Source organism: Canis lupus, chromosome 20, assembly GCF_011100685.1.
Source record: "Canis lupus familiaris isolate Mischka breed German Shepherd chromosome 20, alternate assembly UU_Cfam_GSD_1.0, whole genome shotgun sequence".
In the NCBI taxonomy this organism is placed as follows: Eukaryota; Metazoa; Chordata; class Mammalia; order Carnivora; family Canidae; genus Canis; species Canis lupus.
The window spans coordinates 32,553,014-32,572,177 of NC_049241.1; the positions used below are offsets into that span (position 1 = coordinate 32,553,014).

At 45.9% G+C, this 19,164-nt stretch overlaps 1 protein-coding gene across 4 annotated transcripts in view; it reads right to left on the reverse strand.

The window, feature by feature from the left end:
• Window positions 1-4,746: 4,746 nt before the first annotated feature.
• ABHD6 (abhydrolase domain containing 6, acylglycerol lipase) overlaps window positions 4,747-19,164 on the reverse strand; it is a 41,313-nt gene continuing 26,895 nt past the window's right edge. For all 4 annotated transcript variants that reach the window (XM_038566044.1, XM_038566045.1, XM_038566046.1 and 1 more), the window contains 7 exons: window positions 17,684-17,840; window positions 16,058-16,171; window positions 14,520-14,652; window positions 10,757-10,914; window positions 9,429-9,483; window positions 9,115-9,215; window positions 4,747-5,908 (listed from right to left, as the gene is read on the reverse strand). In XM_038566044.1, coding sequence (XP_038421972.1) covers window positions 5,732-5,908; window positions 9,115-9,215; window positions 9,429-9,483; window positions 10,757-10,914; window positions 14,520-14,652; window positions 16,058-16,171; window positions 17,684-17,840 — 895 coding nt within the window. In that variant the 3' untranslated portion in view covers window positions 4,747-5,731. The remainder of the gene's footprint in view (window positions 5,909-9,114; window positions 9,216-9,428; window positions 9,484-10,756; window positions 10,915-14,519; window positions 14,653-16,057; window positions 16,172-17,683; window positions 17,841-19,164) is intronic.

The window sequence follows — 19,164 nt, forward strand, 5'->3', positions numbered from 1 at the left end:
AAACATTTCTGGAACAGACCCAGGGAATTGCCACTTTTAATAAAAGACTTCTCGATTTACGACAGGAAGTCCCCAAAGCAGAAGGCTGGTACATGTGGATGTTAAAATCTGCATCTATCATTTTAGACCAACGTTAATTAACTACCAGTTGATGATTGTCCTGAGATCGATATTCAGGGCTTGGGAAGTAAACGAGGGACCTAAAGTCAGCATTTATATTTAATTACAACCTAAAATTTGGCAGCCTGGGTGGCTCAGCGGTTTAGCGCCGCCTACAGCACAAGGCCTGATCTGGAGACCTGGGTCCTCTGTCAGGCTCCCTGCATGGAGCCTGCTTCTCCCTCTGCCTGTGTCTCCGCCTCGATCTCTCTGTGTCTCTCATGAATAAATAAATAAAATCTTTAAAAAACAACAACAACCCCCCCCCCAAATCTTAAAAAAGGTGGGTGGGAGGATCCCTGGGTGGCTCAGCGGTTTTGCACTTGCCTTTGGCCCCGGGTGTGATCCTGGAGTCCTGGGATCGAGTCCTGCATCGGGCTATCTGTGTGGAACCTGCTTCTCCCTCTGCCTGTGTCTCTCTCTCTCTCTGTCTGTCATGAATAAATAAATAAAATCTTAAAAAAAAAAAAAACCTAAAATTTTTCTGAAGGCCGTGGGAAAGCCCTGGCCAGTATGAAGTCCAGGGAGTTGACACCCTTCAAAGGGAGCCTAAACTTGATCCCAGGCAGAGCCCTGGGCACTTCTGGAATGGCAGCAAGGCGCAGAGCCAAATCAACTGACCACCTTCTAAGCCTGACCCAATGGGGAAGAAGCAGAGGAGACCTCCCCTCCAGAAAACTCCTTTGGGCGAACAACACTGATGATTATTTCCAGAGTATGGCAGAGGGATGAAGGTATTAACAAGGAGAATAAGCCCTTCCAGGTAGGGCAGGACACCCATCCTGGCTATAAAAGGCTGGAAGATGAGCAGACCGTCCCTTCAGGCAGCACCCTTAAATGCTGGAATGTAGATATGCTTGTTTCCTCCTAGCAGGAAGCTGGGCAATAGGATGGCCTTAACTATTTGCTGAGTAGAACAACCAGGTCACCTTCCTTAGCAGAGGCCTGAGGTGCGGCCTTGGTGATCTGTGGCTAGAACAGCCACACACGGACCTGGTTCAGGTGGGCCAAGAGGCCCCAGGCTTCACTGGAAGTTGGGCCAGAGAGCTCCTGCCTGAACCAGTGAAAGCATTATTTTTATAAGTCACCTTTAATCATAAACTCTTTTTTAATCCTTTTTTTTAGATTTTTAATTTTTATTTTTTAAGATTTTATTTTTATTTTTAAAAAATATTTTATTTGTTTATTCACGAGAGACACAGAGAAAGGCAGAGACGCAGGCAGAGGGAGAAGCAGGCTCCATGCAGGAAGCCTGATGTGGGACTTGATCCCCAAACCGGGATCACTCCCTGAGCCAAAGGCAGACGCTCAACCGCTGAGCCACCCAGGTGTCCCATTTTTAAGATTTTATTTACTTGAGAGAGAGAGCATGAGGGGGAGGCAGAAGGAGAAGCAGACTCCCCAGAGAGCAGGGAGCCTGACTTGGGGTTCCATCCTAGGACATGGAGATTATGACCTGAGCCATGCAGGCACCCCTTATTTTTTTAAGTGATCTCTACACCCAACATGGGGCCTTGAACCCACAACCCTGAGATCAAGAGTTGCATACTCCACCAAATAAGCCAGCCAGGCACCCCTCTCTACTTATTTGTGTAACCTTGGGCAAGATACTACATGTCTCCATGCCTTAGTTTTTTGGCTATAAAATGGGCACAGCTTAAAAAGTAAAAATAAAGGGCACCTAGGTGGCTCAGTAGGTTGGACATCTGCCTTCAGCTCAGGTCATGATCTGAGTCCCCAGATCAGGCCCCACATTGGGGTGGGGTGTGTGTGTGTGTGTGTGGGGGGGGGTCCCTGCTCAGCAGGGAGTCTGATTCTTCCTCTGCCCCTCTCCCTACTCTTGTGCTCTCTCTCAAATAAATAAAATCTCAAAAAAAAAAAAAGTAAAATGGGCACAGGTTATATGTACCTTCCAGAGATGTGTGAGATGCATGGAACACACTTGAAGAGCATCTGGTGCACAGTTAGACAGTTCAGTCCTCCAGCTGGCCTGACCTACCTTATAAAATCTCAACAGTACTTTCTGGGCACTTCCTTTGGAGAAAGCAACAAGTCAGTTTCCCTGGGATGGGGAATACTCATGGGGCCTCAAATGGAAAGCAGACTTACACACATGGGCAGCAGAATCATGCTGATGTGTTTCTCTCATCAGTCACTCCTGGTACTGCCTCTGTGCCGGATAAGAAGCCCAGAGCGGGGGCAGTTAAGACCTAAGCATGGCCTGTCCCTCAGCTCCCTCAGTACCTGCCCCCAGGGTCCATCCTCAGCAGCCCTGAAGGCCCCACTCCAGGAAATGGGTGTAGAGTCCGCTTGTGATCCTTGGGGCTTTCCACTGTCACTTCAGAAGCTTCTGGCGGTCTTTCAGGCAAGGCCGTGATGAATGAACCCTTTTCTTCTTCCCAAGACTGTCATTAAAAACACCCGCCACATGACCCATTGAGCTGTGGCTTGGGGGGCAGCCAGCTGGCGGTAACCAGCAAGTTCTTCATCATCACAAGGGCAGAAAGCAGGGTGCAAAGGGGGAGCTATGCAGTTCGTTTTTCAGTTTTAAAGATTTTATTTATTTGAGAGAAACAGAGAGAGTGAGAGGGAGAAGCAGATTCCCCACCGAGCTGAGCTGAGAGCCCGACAAGGGGCTATCCCAGGTCCCTGAGATTATGACTGGAGCCAGAGGCAGACACTCAACTGACTGAGCCACCCAGGTTCCCTGATGCTGTGCATTTCTGCTTTCCAGTCTTCCTTACAGTGGGGTCAAAACTGCAGGCCCAAGGGAGAACCACCACAACCCACTTTGTAGGTTTGTCCAAATGACTCTTTCATATGCTCTGCTCATGACTTCCTGTTGATGCTTTCCAGTGACAGCAGCAGAGGAGGTGAGCCCTGCATCCTGCTGCTGCAGACCCTGTCCACTGTCCTCTTGGTGGGATGGGCAGCACACACCTTGCCTGGCTGAGCCCAGAGTGGGTGCGGTACAGCAGCAAATGAGGATATGATCCTTAGCTGCTGTTCACCCCCGGGCATAACAATTCCTGCACGCAGTATGGTTTCCAATTTGTGGTACTTACCCCAGGCTGGAGGCTTCTTCGGCTACCCTGGGTACCATCTCTCATCACCCAAACCCACCCAGACTGACCCCCTTCCCCAGGACTGCATTAAGCTCAGAATACTTGATGAACAGGAAGGATTGGAACAAGCAGTGTGTCTAATATCTACTTTTTTTGCTCTCACCTGTATTATGTCCATCTATTTTTTGCTAGGTTTGTATTTGATTAATGATTTTTCATTATTAAAAATATTTTATTTTTAAGTAATCTCTACACCCAGTGTGCAACTTGAACTCACAACCCCAAGATCAAGAGTCGCGGGCTCCACCAACTGAGCCAGCCAGGTGCCCCTCTTCTCTGCTAATATGTTACTGAGGCCTATAACATTCCCTCTCAACACAGCTGTAGCTGCAGCCCAACATCTGAGACATCACTTTCTTTCTTTTCTTTCTTTCTTCCTTTTCTTTCTTTTTCTTTCTTTCTTTCTTTCTTTCTTTCTTTCTTTCTTTCTTTCTTTCTTTCTTTCTTTCTTTCATTTCTTTTATCTTGTTTTTAAAGATCTGTGTTCTACTCTTCTCTGATAAATTAAACTATATAAAGTTTAAACTAAAAACCATAGTTTTTAAACTATAAAGTTTATCTCACTTTATTTCTAGAACTACTTGGCTGCAGGCTGTCTGTAAAAAGATTTGAAAGACTTAAGCTCCAAAGATTTTTTTTTCTTTCTTTCTTTCTTTCTTTCTTTCTTTCTTTCTTTCTTTCTTTCTTTCTTTCTTTTTTTTTTTTTTTTTTAAGTAGGCTCCATGGAGCCCAATGCAGGGTTCAAACTCATGACCCCGAGATCAAGACCTGAGCTGAGATGAAGGGTCAGATGCTTACCCAACTGAGTCACCCAGGCGCCCCAAGGCTCTGGGGACTTTAAGTGCTCTTCTGTACACCAGACAAGGGTCAAAAGGAACAGTTTGATGACTCTTGCCTTCTGTTTCTTTTTTTTTTTTTTTTTTTTTTTATGACAGTCACACACAGAGAGAGAGAGAGGCAGAGACACAGGCAGAGGGAGAAGCAGGCTCCATGCACCGGGAGCCCGACGTGGGATTCGATCCCAGATCTCCAGGATCGCGCCCTGGGCCAAAGGCAGGCGCCAAACCGCTGCGCCACCCAGGGATCCCTTCTGTTTCTGATATATAATTTCAGCTGAATAAAAATTACAAACATGACTTCTTAAAAGAAAACTAACAAAGGTCTTCCAATGCCTTCGAATAAGCCTCACTTGAAAAGACACTTCTTAAAGTTAACAGAAAATCTGCCAGCATTGTACTTAAATAGAAACTTAGGAGGATGCCTGGGTGGCTCAGTAGTTGAACCTCTGTCTTGGGCTCAGGTCGTGATCCTGGGGTCTTTAGATCGAGTCCCACAACAGGCTCTCCTTACGGAGAGCTTCTCCCTCTGCTTGTGTCTCTGCCTCTCTCTGTCTCTCATGAATAAATAAATAAAATCTTAAAAATAAAAATTAAAAAATAAATAAGAGCTTAGGAATCAGAACTGTCTGCATGTTGCTGATCTAGATTTATTAAATTTATTTCATGTCATTGTGGTCACGTTTACAGCTGTTTTAGATTTATTTTCAATCACATTACTGTTCACGGAATTCACAGAATTCATTAACAAACTAGTATTTTACACCCAACAGTCTTCATAGCACAGCAAGATAGAAAAGAGGCCCACGAGGCGCTTGTGTGGTGGAACCCGAGTCTGATTATAGCACATTATTGCTTCATTAGTCCTATTTTAAAAAATAATAAATTATTCCCAGGACACCTACCCTGCTAGGTGTTCTTCATACCTCGACGGGTCTGGGCTCCCTTATGCCAGGGGCTGACATGCGGGGGAGCCCATCAAACCACCCACCTGTGCTCTCCACTGCTCTGGCAGCTAGGAGGGCTAGCAGAAGTGGACCTGCACCCCTCCTCATGTGCTAACATTTCTTACAGTTTGCATTCTCCTGGTCTTGCAGTGGACACAGTGCATTCACATACGGGCCTCTATGCAAAACTTAAAACTAGACAGAAATGAGAAGGGCTCAGCAGATGGAGACTAATGCTCCTAAAACAGCCACTGACCATGCAGGGGAGAACGTCGAGGCAACAGGAAAACCTCGAGTTCTCAGTCTGTGAAGGATGTTTTAAAGGAAATGGCCTTGGTGATCACGGTCCAAGGCAGCTGCTTTGCAACATGAACTTGAAGACTTCCGGGTAGATTTCATGGCTGGGTTTTCTTTACTTTGTCCCACAGGAGTTTCTAGATTGTGAAAAAATATCTTGGAGATTCCCTCATGGCCCCCGAAGCTCTGTGGATCTGTCGAGACCGGGGACAGGGATGGTGGCGGGGGGGGGGGGGGGGGACTGGCCTCCTCAGGGACGCTGGCGCTCCGACCACGTTAGGGGCAGGATCCCTGAGAAACGGTGGCCGCGTCCGCTTCTGGAGATGGGGGTAGATGCTGTGTGTGAGCGCAGGCTGCGGTCGGGGTCTCAGTCCAGCTTCTTATTGTTGCCTGGGCTGTGCACAGAAGCTAAGAAGTCAACGATGAGCTTGGCTGTCTTCCTGGGCCTCTCCATTACCACGGAATGCCCACAGTTTTCTAGAAGTTCCACCTGGCAGTTGGCGATTGACTTGGCCAACATGTCTGCACCAGACACGTCAAGCACCTGTGGGGCGAGAGCGGACGCTAGATAGAGAAGACTTACAAGCCTGTGTGTGTGCGGGGCCTGGCAGGGGTGATGTTTAGGACCAAATCACTTCAGGGGCACCTGGGTGGCTCCACTGGTTAAATGCCTGCCTTCAGCTCAGGTCATGATCCCAGGGTCCTGGGATCCAGCCTCACAATGGGCTTCCTACTCGTCAGGGGGCCTGCTTCTTTCTCTCCCTCTGCCCCCTCCCTGCTTGTGCTCTCTCTCTCACTCTCTCTCAAATAAATACATATTAAAAAAAAAAAAGGACCAAGTCACTTCAGCGTTGGTGCTCGTGGCTCTCTGACCGAAGCGACTGCATGCCTGTTTTATTCTGCAATCTCGTGCCAGGACTCATGTTCTGCCAGCATTATGAAAGGGGAAACACATAGTCCCTGCCCATGAGGAAGTTTCTTGGTCTGGTAGGGAAGCCAGGCTGGTCAGCAGACGAGGGCTCCCCTGGGGGAGACATCCTGGGAGCTGAGAGTGCACAGAGGGGAGAGATTTGCAGATGGTGGGCAGGTCATGGTGAGAGCAGGGAAGGCCTGGTGGAGAGATGGGCCTCTGTCTGAGGGCAGTGGGGAGCCATGGGGCTGTGTTAGAGATGGCCACAATCAGGCTGGACCCCGAGAATGCACCCTACCGTCCTGGACTAGAGACGGCCAGCTCTGGGAAGGGCACAACAGGGAAGACACAGGAGGTGAAGGCTAATTATCCCAAGCCAGGAGGAGAATGTTCCTTTGAAGGTCTTTTGGGGGTCCCCAGAGCTGTGTGACCACAGGCCCTGATATTTGTGAATGGGGAATGCTCTTCTGACACGAATGCCACGGCTCTCCAGGATTGACCCCTGACCCTTCCTGAACAATGCACTTAATTTCACTATCACCTGGGTTACCTTGCTGTTTATACTTGTCCAATGTTTTCTCCCCAACACTGTCCTGTAGTGTCAGATTTGCATTTGTTCCCTGTTTGTCATCACTTACACCTTCAACTCATCCCACACAGGAGGACCCCTCCTTTTACCTTCAATGCAAAAGCAAGACCCCTCACAAACTCAAGTGCTGTCTATTTTTGAGCTCCATCCTTGTCAACTCAGACTATTAAAACCAAGATTTTCCACCTGGGAACTGGGGTGAGCAGCATGCCTCAGCCACGGTAGGGAGCACAGAGCATGGCAAAGCACCCCCCTGGGCCACAAATAGGAGCAGCAAGTAGGGAGCTTAGTGAAAGGGGCACCCCATGGAGGAATCAGACACCTCTGCCAGCCCCATACTCACAGGAAAGGCTGCTCTGGTAATGGTCTGAGCAGAAATAAAGCCCAGCTTCTGTAGAATGCCCAGAGGAAATGCAGGTGGAGTCAACCAGTCAAAGCATGAAAAAGTAGTAATTCCCAACTGAAAATCTACCTTGCAGAGAGGTCAGGAACCATAGCTCAAAAATAACCCACATGAGTCTCTAGGTTTGACACTGTTAAGCTGGCCAATCCAGCATTCCCCATGGTCACTCAGAGGTATGTGAAATAGCTATGTGGACCCTCTGAAGGTATGCATGTCTATGGGAACTGCCTCAGCTATTTCTCAGGCAAGACATTCACATAGATGGTCAAACAATTTTCCTCCACCCCATTTCAGGCCAGAGCCAGGACTAGGGTGAGGGCAGTGAGGCACTTGCCTTGGGCACAAAATTTATGCAGGCTCCAAAGACCTCAGTAATCAAGATGAAGATTATTTTAATGCAGTATTTAGAAAATAAGCATTAATGCAAAAAGATCCATCTTGAACAAAATATAAAAATTACCAAGACAGGATCCAACCTTACACTCACATGACATACCTCACCCAGAGTTTGAGCTCTGCATGCATTCTAATGGTAGGTAGACTAGAAGTTGCTGGATCCCCTGAGCCTAACATGGTGACAGGCATGTAGCAGGTGCTCAATATAAATCTGTTAGCTGACTTAAATGTATAGGTAGTCAGGCGGTGGGATTGTCCCTTTGCTAGTGTGTTTATTTATGTTCTTGCTTGCTTGCTCACTCAATCACTGTATACTCTGGGTCTCCTGCATCCCAGGCACTGTGCTGGCAGGCCAAAGGGACGTAAACAGTAATAGACCTTGTATATCTCTACAAGGCCCTCCCACTCTGGTGGACTGAACACAGAGGGGGAAATACTTGAACTGATGCACAGAACTCTTTTTGGGAAGGGCTGCCAGGTTCTGCTGTGCAGGCTGTACAGTGCTTGGAATAGTGGTAAGCAAACAATGGCCCACTGCCTGTTTGCAGAAATAAAAGTTCACTGGAACTCTATCATGCCACTTGTTTGCATATTGTCTATGGCTGCTTTTGCACAGCAACAGAGCTCAGGAGTTGCGACAGAGATAGTAGGGCCCATAAAGTCGAAAATATTTGCCGCCTTCACAGAAAACATGTCAATCCGTGCCTCGGAAAATGTAAGAAAGGTAGACAAGACAGTAAAAGCTGCCTCAAGGAAATAGGAATTGGGATCTGGGATGGAAAAGAGATCTCATTTTCATTATAAACCTTTTTTTGTACTCTTTAAAGTTTTTTGTACTATGAGACTACATGGTTTTGATAAAAGTGATTTAAAATTGCCTTTAAGGGCAGCTCCGGTGGCGCAGTGGTTTGGCGCTGCCTGCAGTTCAGGGTGTGATCCTGGAGACCCGGGATCGAGTCCCACGTCGGGCTCCCTGCATGCAGCCTGCTTCTCCCTCTGCCTGTGTCTCTGCCTCTCTCTCACTCTCTCTGTGTTAAATAAATCTTTTTTTTTTTTTTTTAAAATAAATAAAATTGCCTTTCATTTTATTTATTTTTAAGATTTTATTTATTTATTCATGAAAGACACAGAGAGAGAGGCAGGCTCCATGCAGGGAGCCCGATGCGAGATCGATCCCAGGACCGTGGGATCACTCCCTGAGCCGAAGGTAGATGCTCAACTGCTGAGCCACCCAGGCGTCCCTAAAATCGCCTTTCATTTTAAAAGATCAACATAATTGCTCTCAACACAGAGAATGATGCTCCCCATAAATATCAGCACCTCACCAAGGTGTATTCTATCTCTTCCTGGTATCAGAAACCAGTCAGTGAGGCTCACTTGATAAAAGACCTCTTGCTTGTCCCCAGAAGCTGCTGTAACTGGCAAAGGAGGCCCCAGGGACACACTACATACCTGGTCTTGCTTCCCCCAAATGATCTGTGTGGGAACCTTGATCTTGTCCATGTTCTGATGGAGGGAGTATCTTGACTTCTCACTGACGATTTCCAAAAACACTTTGCAGACAAGGAAAACAAAGTGAGTGCATGCTGGGCTGTGCCGTGGGCACTGCTATAGAGTTCTGGGACAGTCATGGAGTCCGGGCCACCACTTTCTGTCTTTTAGGGGCCCCAGAAAGCTATCAAAGTGTCAGAAATGTAACATACAAAAGCCAGCCACCCACGAGGCTTCACTTGTCACAAGTGCAAAGCTTCAGCAGGGCTACTTACGCTTTCGGTAGAAGTTGTTATGAGGAATGCGGACGTCAACAAGGCCTTGAAGGATCTGCGGAGAAGTGGGCCACCGTTAGAAGGCAAGACACGGTGTGTTTCCTCAAGCCCCATGGCTCTGGGACAGCGAAGGAGGTAAGTCTAGCAATTTACGGCATTGTCAAGGTTTAGGGCCTAGTGTTCCAAATCCCCACCATGTAGGATGCATTGTAATTGGGAGTTAGGGTCAACTGATACTCTTTCCTTTGTAATTAGGAAGGAAATTGGCTAATCCTGGGAAGCCAAAGCATGTAAAAACACCTGACATGGGCTCATAGCCACTTCACCTGGACATATTCTCTGCTTAGCCTAAGATACAATCAAGGCTGGAAATAACATCAAGTAATTGTTTGGTTAGGTTTTTTTTTTAAGGTTTTTTTTTTTTTTTTTTTTTTTTTTACAGATTTTATTTATTTATTCATGAGAGACAGAGACAGAGAGAGAGAGAAAGAGAGAGAGGCAGAGACACAGGCAGAGGGAGAAAGCAGGCTCCATGCAGGGAGCCCAACGTGGGACTTGATCCCAGGTCTTCAGGATCAGGCCCTGGGCTGAAGGTGGCACTAAACCATTGAACCACCAGGGTTGCCCCCAAGATTTTATTTTTTTGAGAGAGGGAGAAAGAGAGCACAAGTGGGGAGAGGGACAGAGGGAGAAAGAGGAGCAGACTCCCCATTGAGCAAGGAGCCCAACACCCAACATGAGGCTTGATCCCAGGACACTGGGATCATGACCTGAGCCAAAGGCAGATGCTTAACTGACTGAGCCACCCAGGTGCCCTGGTTCTTAATAATTCTTAAGAGTGTAAAGCAGTCCTAAAATTAAGAAAAGAGAAAAGGAAAAAAGTCTCTGCAATCTCTTGCCTCCCTCCGCCACTCTCCCTCTCTAGGGACCAGTCACACCCCCAACCCGCAGCCCCCTTCCAGTGTCTTGCACTTACCTATGTTCTTCCCATCTGTGTCCCCACTATTTCCTCAGAGGGGCTTAGCAAAGTCTCCTCTGCCGCCCTGCTTTCCATCACTATACCATTTTCACTTCCTCCATAGGACTTATCACAATTTGTAAGTATTTACTTGTTAATTGCACTGGCCTGTGTCTGCCCAGGTACCTTCTCTGTCTTCTTTCTTCACCACTGTCCAGACACGGTGCCTGGCATGTCACAGGCACAGTACAGACACCCGCTGAATGATGACAGAGAGGAGCACAAGAGGGAAGGGTACGAGCAGGAAGCTGGCACGGGCCACCCAAGCACTTGTCAGAGGGCAGGCCTATCGCAGCTGGGGTCACGGTACCTGCTGGGGCACCTTGAAGCGGACATAGGAGCAGAGCTGGAGCATTTCACTCATCTCTTCTGGGGTGGACGGGATCAAGGGGATCTTCTCGACGGCGGCTGAGTCCTGCAGTTCTTTGAGCCGCTGTACAAATTGATTATCAGTTGAGTACTGCAGGCCTGTGGGATTCAAACCAAAACATCTTGGCAATGTATCGAACTTCTTACCAACTCCCATTTTATATAGGAAACCTCCAATATCGGCCTAGAGCTAATATATTTCAGGTGCCTTTCCACCAGATTTCTTTTTCACTGCTACTGCCATCCTTGCTTGAAGTCTAAACCACACTCCGAGAAACACAGAAAAAAACTCTTTCGGGATGTTTCAGGGATCGGTTGTTCAAACTGTGGTCCATGGACCAGCAGCACTGGAAGCCTGTAGAAAATGCAGAATCTCAGCCCCTCTCTTAAGTTTCTTGAATCCAAATCTGCACTTGATCAAGTTGCTAGGGAGGCACATGTAGCATAGAGTTTAAGCAGCATTAGTCTAGAAGACAACTTGCCTGAGCCCCTTCACATCGTATCATTGAGAGGAGAGCTAATAAAATACATGGTGGCAGGAATGGAGTGACTGACGCCTCCTTCCCTTGGCCTGGAGCCACTTAGTAATCTCTGTTTGAAGGTCAATACATTACCACAGGGAGAGAGAGAGGCCCCTTCTGAGCCACCCCCCATGTTGGGGCAGGAGGTGTCTGCTACATAGCCCCTCTTCCTCCCGGACAGCATTAGGTGCTCACTGAGACTGACCAGCATTTCCTATCTCCCTGAAGCAAAACACGAGAATTCACATGAGCTGATGTGCGCACAGGAGGGCAAAACTAGTTCTCACTTCCAATGCAGAGCCAAGGTCTAAGTGTTTAACTTCGCTGCTGGAGCTATATTTCACAAAGAAAGGTGGTGACATCAATACCGTGCTGCTGAGATCCACACTTTGCAAATCTCCCATATTCAGCAGTTCGTTTAAAGTTAGCACGGGCATTGTGAGGCTTTCGGGATGCCATGGGGCAGATTACAAGATCTACTTTCTTTTACTTTATTTACTTTTAAAAAGATTTTATTTACTTATTTGACAGAGCTAGAGAGAGCACAAGCAGAGGGGAGCAGCAGGCAGAGGGAGAGAGAGGAACAGACTCTTCACAGGGCAGAAGCCCGATGCGGGGCTCAATCCCAGGACCCCGGGATCATGACCTGAGCTGATGGCAGACGCTTAACCATCAGAGCCACCTAGGTACCCTTCCTTCTACTTTAAAAATAATCTTAGATTAAATGTCATGTGCTATCCTGGATTGGATCCTGGGGCAAAAAAAGGACATGAGTGGAAAAATTAATGGAATCCAATAAAGTTCAGTTAATAGTAGCACACCAGTGTTGGTTTCTAAGCTCTGACAAATTTACCATGGTAAGGCGAGCTGTTAACAATGCGGGAAGCTGGGTGAAAGATATATGGGACTCTACTATTTTTTAAACATTTCTGTAAATCTAAAATTTTTTAAAAAATATTTTATATATTTATTTTACAGAGAGAGAGAAAACACAAACAGGGGGAATGGCAGGCAGAGGGAGAGGGAGAAGCAGACCCCCTGCTGAGCAGGGCTCAATCCTAGGATCCTGGGGACCATGACCTGAGCCAAAGGCAGACACCCAACCAACTGAGCCACCCAGGCACCCCTTAAAATTATTTCAAAGTAAAAAAGCTTATCATTTCATTTCTACACACAAAAATCTTAATAAAGAGCACAAGTAGGGGGAGGGGTAGAGGGGGAGAGAGAGAATCTTAAGCGGCTCCATAAGTCAGTGCAGAGCCAGGTGCAGGGCTAGATCTCAAGACCCTGAAATCATGACCTGAGCCAAAATCAAGAGTCGGACACTTAACTGACTGAGCCATCCAGGTGCACCCAAATATCTTAATTTTAAATTTCCAATTGAAACTTAGGTGTGAAACTCTTCTCTGAGTAAATGAACACACATTCAAAAAAGCCAGTTAGATCTGACCTTCCATAAGTGATTAAAAATGTAAAAACTTCCAAAAGGAGCTATTTATCCAATTCTCAAACCTTATTACTACAAGGCCAAATGATTTCAGACATGGTACTTGGGAAAAAGAGAAAAGAAAACCCTTTGGGAGTTTACTTTCAATTTCAATGTCCTCAACAGACCTGAAAATGATTTTGGTGACAAAGATTTTAAAGGTCAGTTTCGTTAGGTTTCAGTAGAAGGTTTGACTCATGGCAAGTTCCAGCAGATAAAGGAGGTAGTGAGTAAGAGTGACATCAAAGAGGTAGCGGACATTAAAGGATTTCCAAAAAAGCCACACTTTGGGTTTTGGAGTCAGACAGCCTAGGATTTGTTCCTATTGCAGCTCTAGCAGTAACATAATTTCTTTGTGCCTCAATGTTCCCACCTATAAAATGAGCATACTATCTTGACCTGGATAGTAATTATCCATGTGAAAAGTTATTGAGATATACACTTACAATTTGGGTGATGTACTATGTGTAATTCATATTCCAATAAAGTATCAGAGAGGGAGCAGGAGAAGGAAAAAGAAAAAAAATTAAGATTTTCTAACACATTATAAATCCAAATTTGAAGACTTATTTAAGAAAAATGAATTTTTTTTTTGGAAAAATGAATTTTAAAAATCCAACTTCAGGGGCACCTGGCTGGCTCAGTCGATGGAGTATGCGACTCTAGATCTTGGAGTTGTAAGTCTGAATCCCTACTGGATACAGAGATTACTTAAAAAGATATAATCTTTTCTGGGACACCTGGGTGGCTCAGTGGTTGAGCATCAGCCTTTGGCTCAGGGTGTGGTTCTGGAGACCCGGGATTGAGTCCCACATCGGGCTCCCCTGAAGGAGCCTGCTTCTCCCTCTGCCTATGTCTCTGCCTCTCTCTGTCTCTCATGAATAAATAAAAAAATCTTAAAAAATATAATCTTTTTTTCCAATAAAATCTTTTTAAAAAATCCAACTTCAAATTGTAATTTCTAGGGACCTATTACAGTTCAAGTTGACACGTATATACATAAAAACACAGAAACTAGGGTTTTTTTATTTTTTTAAAAAAGATCTTGTCATGTGTCGAGGTTTCTGAGTTTTCACAAAAAAGGAGAGAGGCATAAAAATAGCATTTTCAAAAAAGCATTTTCACCTCATAAGAATATGGCAAGAACTAAATCCATATAAAGACCTTAGCTCGTAAAAGCTCAATAAATGGTGGATGTTAAGGGCACCTGGGTGGCTTAGTCAGTTGAGCATCCAACTGTTGGTTTCAGCTCAGGTCATGATCTCAGAGTCATGGGATCGAGCTCCGTATCAAGGTCTGTGCTAAGCGCAGAGTTTACTTGTCTTTTTCCCTTGACCCCTTCCCCTGCTCACGCTCTCCCTCTCTCTCAAATAAACAAATAAAATCTTTAAAAAAGGGTTGATGTTAATATTATCATTATATTTAAAAGTATTTATATGCTGCAAAGTACTAGACACATTTTAATTAACTACCTTGAATCCTTTGTGGAACAAGGCTGGCTCTAGATTTTAAAAGTTAGTATGGTTATGATTATGGTTATACAGCTATTGTTGGTTAGTTATCACTTAAGCGTTGCATAACTCTCAAGTAGACACCGAAAAATGGTTCTATAAGACAGTCAGTGCAGACACTGTTCTTTAGAGATTCAGACCGTGCCATGCTCAAGTCATGCACAGGGCTATTGCCTTATAACTCACCAGCAGGGCACACAAGACAAAGACTGCAGACATCTGATGGGTAGTAAGCGGCATATACCCCAGCCACATGGCCACCCATGGAGGTGCCTATCAGATGGAAGGGTTTTTTGTTCAGCTTGAGGCATTCTACAAACTAGGGAGGAAAATGAGAAAGAGCTTTGGTTATATAGCTGTAGACGGTAACTACAGATTATACAGCAGAAAACCTCTGTACTTCCCAGAAGAAGTGACAAGTAATGAACAAGGGCCTGCAATCTACTAGATCCTTACCCAGACAAGCCCTGTGGCATCTAATCCTCTTTACCTGGCACAGGTGACTGAAGGGTAATTTATAAGTATAAAACTGACAAGGATTCCCCAACTCACGAGCCAGCAAACTTTTTTTTAACAAAGGTCCCAAGGGAAAAATATTTTTTGCTTTGTGGGTCAAATGTTTTCTTTTGCAACTACTCAACTCTGCTGTTGTAGCACAAAGTGGCCAGAGGTAATATGTCAAAGAATAAGCATGGTTATATTCTAAGTAAACTTGGCTTACAATAATAGGTGGCAGGCCAACCATGGTTTGCTGACTCTTGCCCTACATTGAAAGCCCTTCCCACTCATCCACCCAACCATTTCATATAACGATCCACCTATCTGTCTATTCAACAATCTAACCATTCATCCAACCATCCACCCACATAAAAAAACCATTTATTGGATATCTATTATGTACAAGGAACTAAAGTCAGCTCTTAAGGATATAGCAGACCCCAAAAGACTAGGTTCCTGACCTCATCAGAATACACACTTTAAAGGGGGTTAGGTTGGACACAGACATCAAATAAATAACCTCATCTGAGGAAAATTCATAATGTCAATCTGAAACTTACGAATACTAAATTCTGAAGTGGCTCATGAGTCCCATAACCTTGAAAGCCCAGCCAGAGAGAGGCTGAAGCTAGATGCTAAAACAGAACAAAATGCAAAGAGTACCTGCCCCATCCTCCACAACTAGGCAGAAGGGCTATCGTTATATTATGTCATGTAGGTAGTAAGCAAAAGATAGACTCCAGGGAAATGGTCTTGAGAATTCTAAAATCCTTTTTTAAAGAGCTAAAAAATGTCCATATCATATTTCTTGAGAAATAACTAAAATGGGCTTAAAGGAGAACAGTCTGCAATAGGTCCTGGCCCTCCACAGCTGACTAATGATACCATTAGGGTGCCATTTTGTTTAAAAATATCTGTAGTCAGAATGCATTGGAGACTGGTTACAAGTCAGCATAGAACTCTCTTACCTGCTCTCCGGACCTGGGTATATGAAGTGGGTAAGATATGAGCATTTTTTTTTTAAGATTTTATTTATTTATTCATGAGAGACACACATAGAGAGAGACAGAGAGGCAGAGACACAAGCAGAGGGAGAAGCAGGCTCCATGTGATGTGGGATTCAATCCCGGGTCTCCAGGATCACGTCCCGGGCTGAAGGCAGCACTAAACCGCTGAGCCACCCAGGCTGCCCAGTATGAGCAATTTTGGGTGGAGCCTCCTCTTACCTGGTGTATTCTCTTTACTTGCCCATCTATAGACAGGTCATCCAGGGAGGATCGGGTGGTCCCCTCATGTCCTGGCATGTCCACACAGACCAAGTGCAGATTCTTTGGAAGGAACTAAGGACACACAGGTGCAGAGAGTCAGTATGTGGTGTGCAGGACATGTCTGCTCACTCTTCTAGGGAGGTTGCCCCCACTTACAAGTGACCTAGACAGCCATCCCTGAGGATGTATGGGCCTAAGCTACCCAGTGTCTTATCCTAGTTACATCTGATGTGAGTAAGCACTGCCAGTAGTTTCATAGGGAGCAGAGGCCCTCAAAGACCAAGACTCAAATGGAAGGGAACTCAGGAGGCTCTGGAATAGGGGGGAAGTGGGGGACAAAGGTTGGGGTAGCCTGCTTGAGTCTCTCACTCTTTTTTTTTAAATAGAACTGTTTTCTCAAATGATCTTGCTTTATTTTTTTTAAGATTTTTACTTATTTGACCAGGAGAGAGAGCGAGAGAGCAAACAAGCAGGGGGAGCAGCAGAGGGAGAGGGACAAGGAGAAGTAGGCTCTCCACCAAGCAGGGAGCCCAATGCGGGACGTGATCCCAGAACTCTGGGATCATGACCTGAGCCAAAGGCAGATGCTTAACTCATTGAGCCACCCAGATGCCCCTCGCTCTTTCTTGATCCCAGTTGATAGGTACTAACTCCTTCCCTTTCACCCCTTCCACACTTATTCTAGTTGTGTAGCCACTGACTTGGAACTAGGAAAGAAGCCTCTGTTCTCCCAGAACTCTGGGCAGCTCCAGAGCCAACAGGAGCAAAGCACAGAAACATGTCTGATCACACTGCTTCTGATTTCAACCTTTTTTTTTTTTTTTTTTTCGCATTGAGGTCTAATTCCTGGAATGATTATCCTAAAACACCTTCCATTTATATTTATGCCACTTTTTACCAGAAGCTGAGAAATATCAGTTAGCAATACACAACTACCAGTTATACCAAAACCATCTGAGGTGGGTCAGGAAGTAAGAGGTTTGTTAAGGCATAAGGATGACTTTCCTTCCAGTAGAATTTGGAAATGAGAAGAGAACTATAGGATGTGTGAGCCTTTCCCCCTGCTGTAGATCCTACTTGGAATCATTCAGGTATGGTTCTGCTTGAGGTGGGAGTCTGGGGAACTTCCCTCCCAAGACATGGGGCTTGAACTCCCAACCCATGAGATCTCGAGTCATATGCTCTACCGACTAAGCCAGGCAGGCACCCCTATACTGAATTAGTTTTGGGGGTTTTCTTGTTTTTTTTTTTTAAGATTTTAATTTATTTATTTGAGAGAGAGAGAGAGAGAGAGCACAAGCAGGGGGAGCTACGGGCAGAGGGAGAGGGAGTAGCAGACTCTCCACTGAGCAGGGAGCCCAACATGGGGCTGGATCCCAGGACCCTGGATCATGACCTGAGCTGAAGTCAGAGGCTTACCCAACTGAGCCATGCAGGTACCCCCTGAATTAGTTTTAAGATGATTTGAACCACAGTTCTGGGTTCCCTTGGCTCTCCATCATTGCTGATGACATCACATGTAAGTAGACACTCTTTTCTTTACTGAGTGACACCCTGTTGAGAGAGAAGAACCTAGAACTGCACCTTGACCACGCTGAGCCACATATCCTTGTGTGCAGAGAATCCATGGAGCATGAGGATGGACGGTTTGGGCCCAGGCCTGCCCCGGAAAGAATAGCAGAACTGATAGTCTTCATGGTATGCGTAGCGGACCTGCATGCCCAGTGTTCTCCGCCAGTACCTGGGGAAGAAAAACAGAGGCGAAACAAAATTAGCAAGCTCCAGAGAAGTGGCTTTGGGAGGGGCATGCACCCTCTCCACACTCCTACTTCCCTCAGCTTCCCTCTTCCTCCTCCCCACAGGTTCCCACAGAGCTTCACCCTCAGGGAGCACAGAGTGGAACCATTTCAGGAAGCAGTTTAAATAAATATCCTGGTATGTATTCTTCTAATACTTCTAACTAGGGGGAGGAAAAAGAGTGTTTTCTGAAGAAGCATGACACATAATAACCTTTTGTTCATCTATAGATCTATATTTTTAGCAGCTTCAATGGTGGTATGATGGAGTAGGTGGTGGGATTGCCCGAGCTACCTCAATGGCCTTTCTCTGCCTTGCTTGCCTGAGCTACAGCTGAATTCGAAGAGGCTGGCAGTAAGGCTGGGAAGAACTCCAGAACGGCCAAGACAAAGGCAGCTTCCCCTGGCAGAGAGCTGGTGTGCAGTTCCTGGTGGGCCATATTCACAGACGCCTGAAATCTAGGACGAATAGCCATGAGTGCTATTCGCGTAGCGTGGGGGACAGTGCGGCTAACCTGGAGTAAGGACCTCACCGCAGAGCGACTCTGAGGGGCAAGAGAGGCACCCCAGACTTGAAGGTAAAGCAACTCGCTATTTGTGGAGATGAAGAACTAGCCTCTCTCATCAAGGCCATGATTGCTGATGGTGGTATCATTCCACACATCCACAAATCTCTGGTTGGGGAGAAAGGCCAAGAGAAGACTGTCCTTACAAGGCGTGCCTGGGTTTCTTACAATCTCAGGATTAAACCCTCTGACAGCTGTTCTGACTGGGTGAGTCCAGGGGACTCTTAGCTCTGTGAAAAAACACAATTTTGTTACAAAAGTAAGTCTATTTGAGCAAGTGGGAAGTATTTTTGTTTTTAAAGATTTTATTTATTTATTCATGAGAGACACAGAAAGAGAAGCAGAGACACAGGCAGGGGGAGAAGCAGGTTCCCTGCAGGGACCCTGATGCAGGACTCGATCCCAGGACCTCAGGATCATGACCTGAGCCAAACACAGATGCTTCACCACTGAGTCACCCAGGTGCCCTATCAAGTGGGAAGTGTAATTCACTTTCCAACCAAACAAAGTCCTGCTTTTTGAGTCTTAACCTTATTTAAGTGTTGCTGTAGCTTCAAAGAAGGTATTGATTTTTAACTAGTGGATTTTGATTGAGTGGATTTTAACTGTGATGCAGAAGTCATAGTAACAAACATTTGTTTTAATACAGATACTATTTCCACTCTGGTGGATAAGCTCAATAAGGGTCACATCCCCCCTCCCC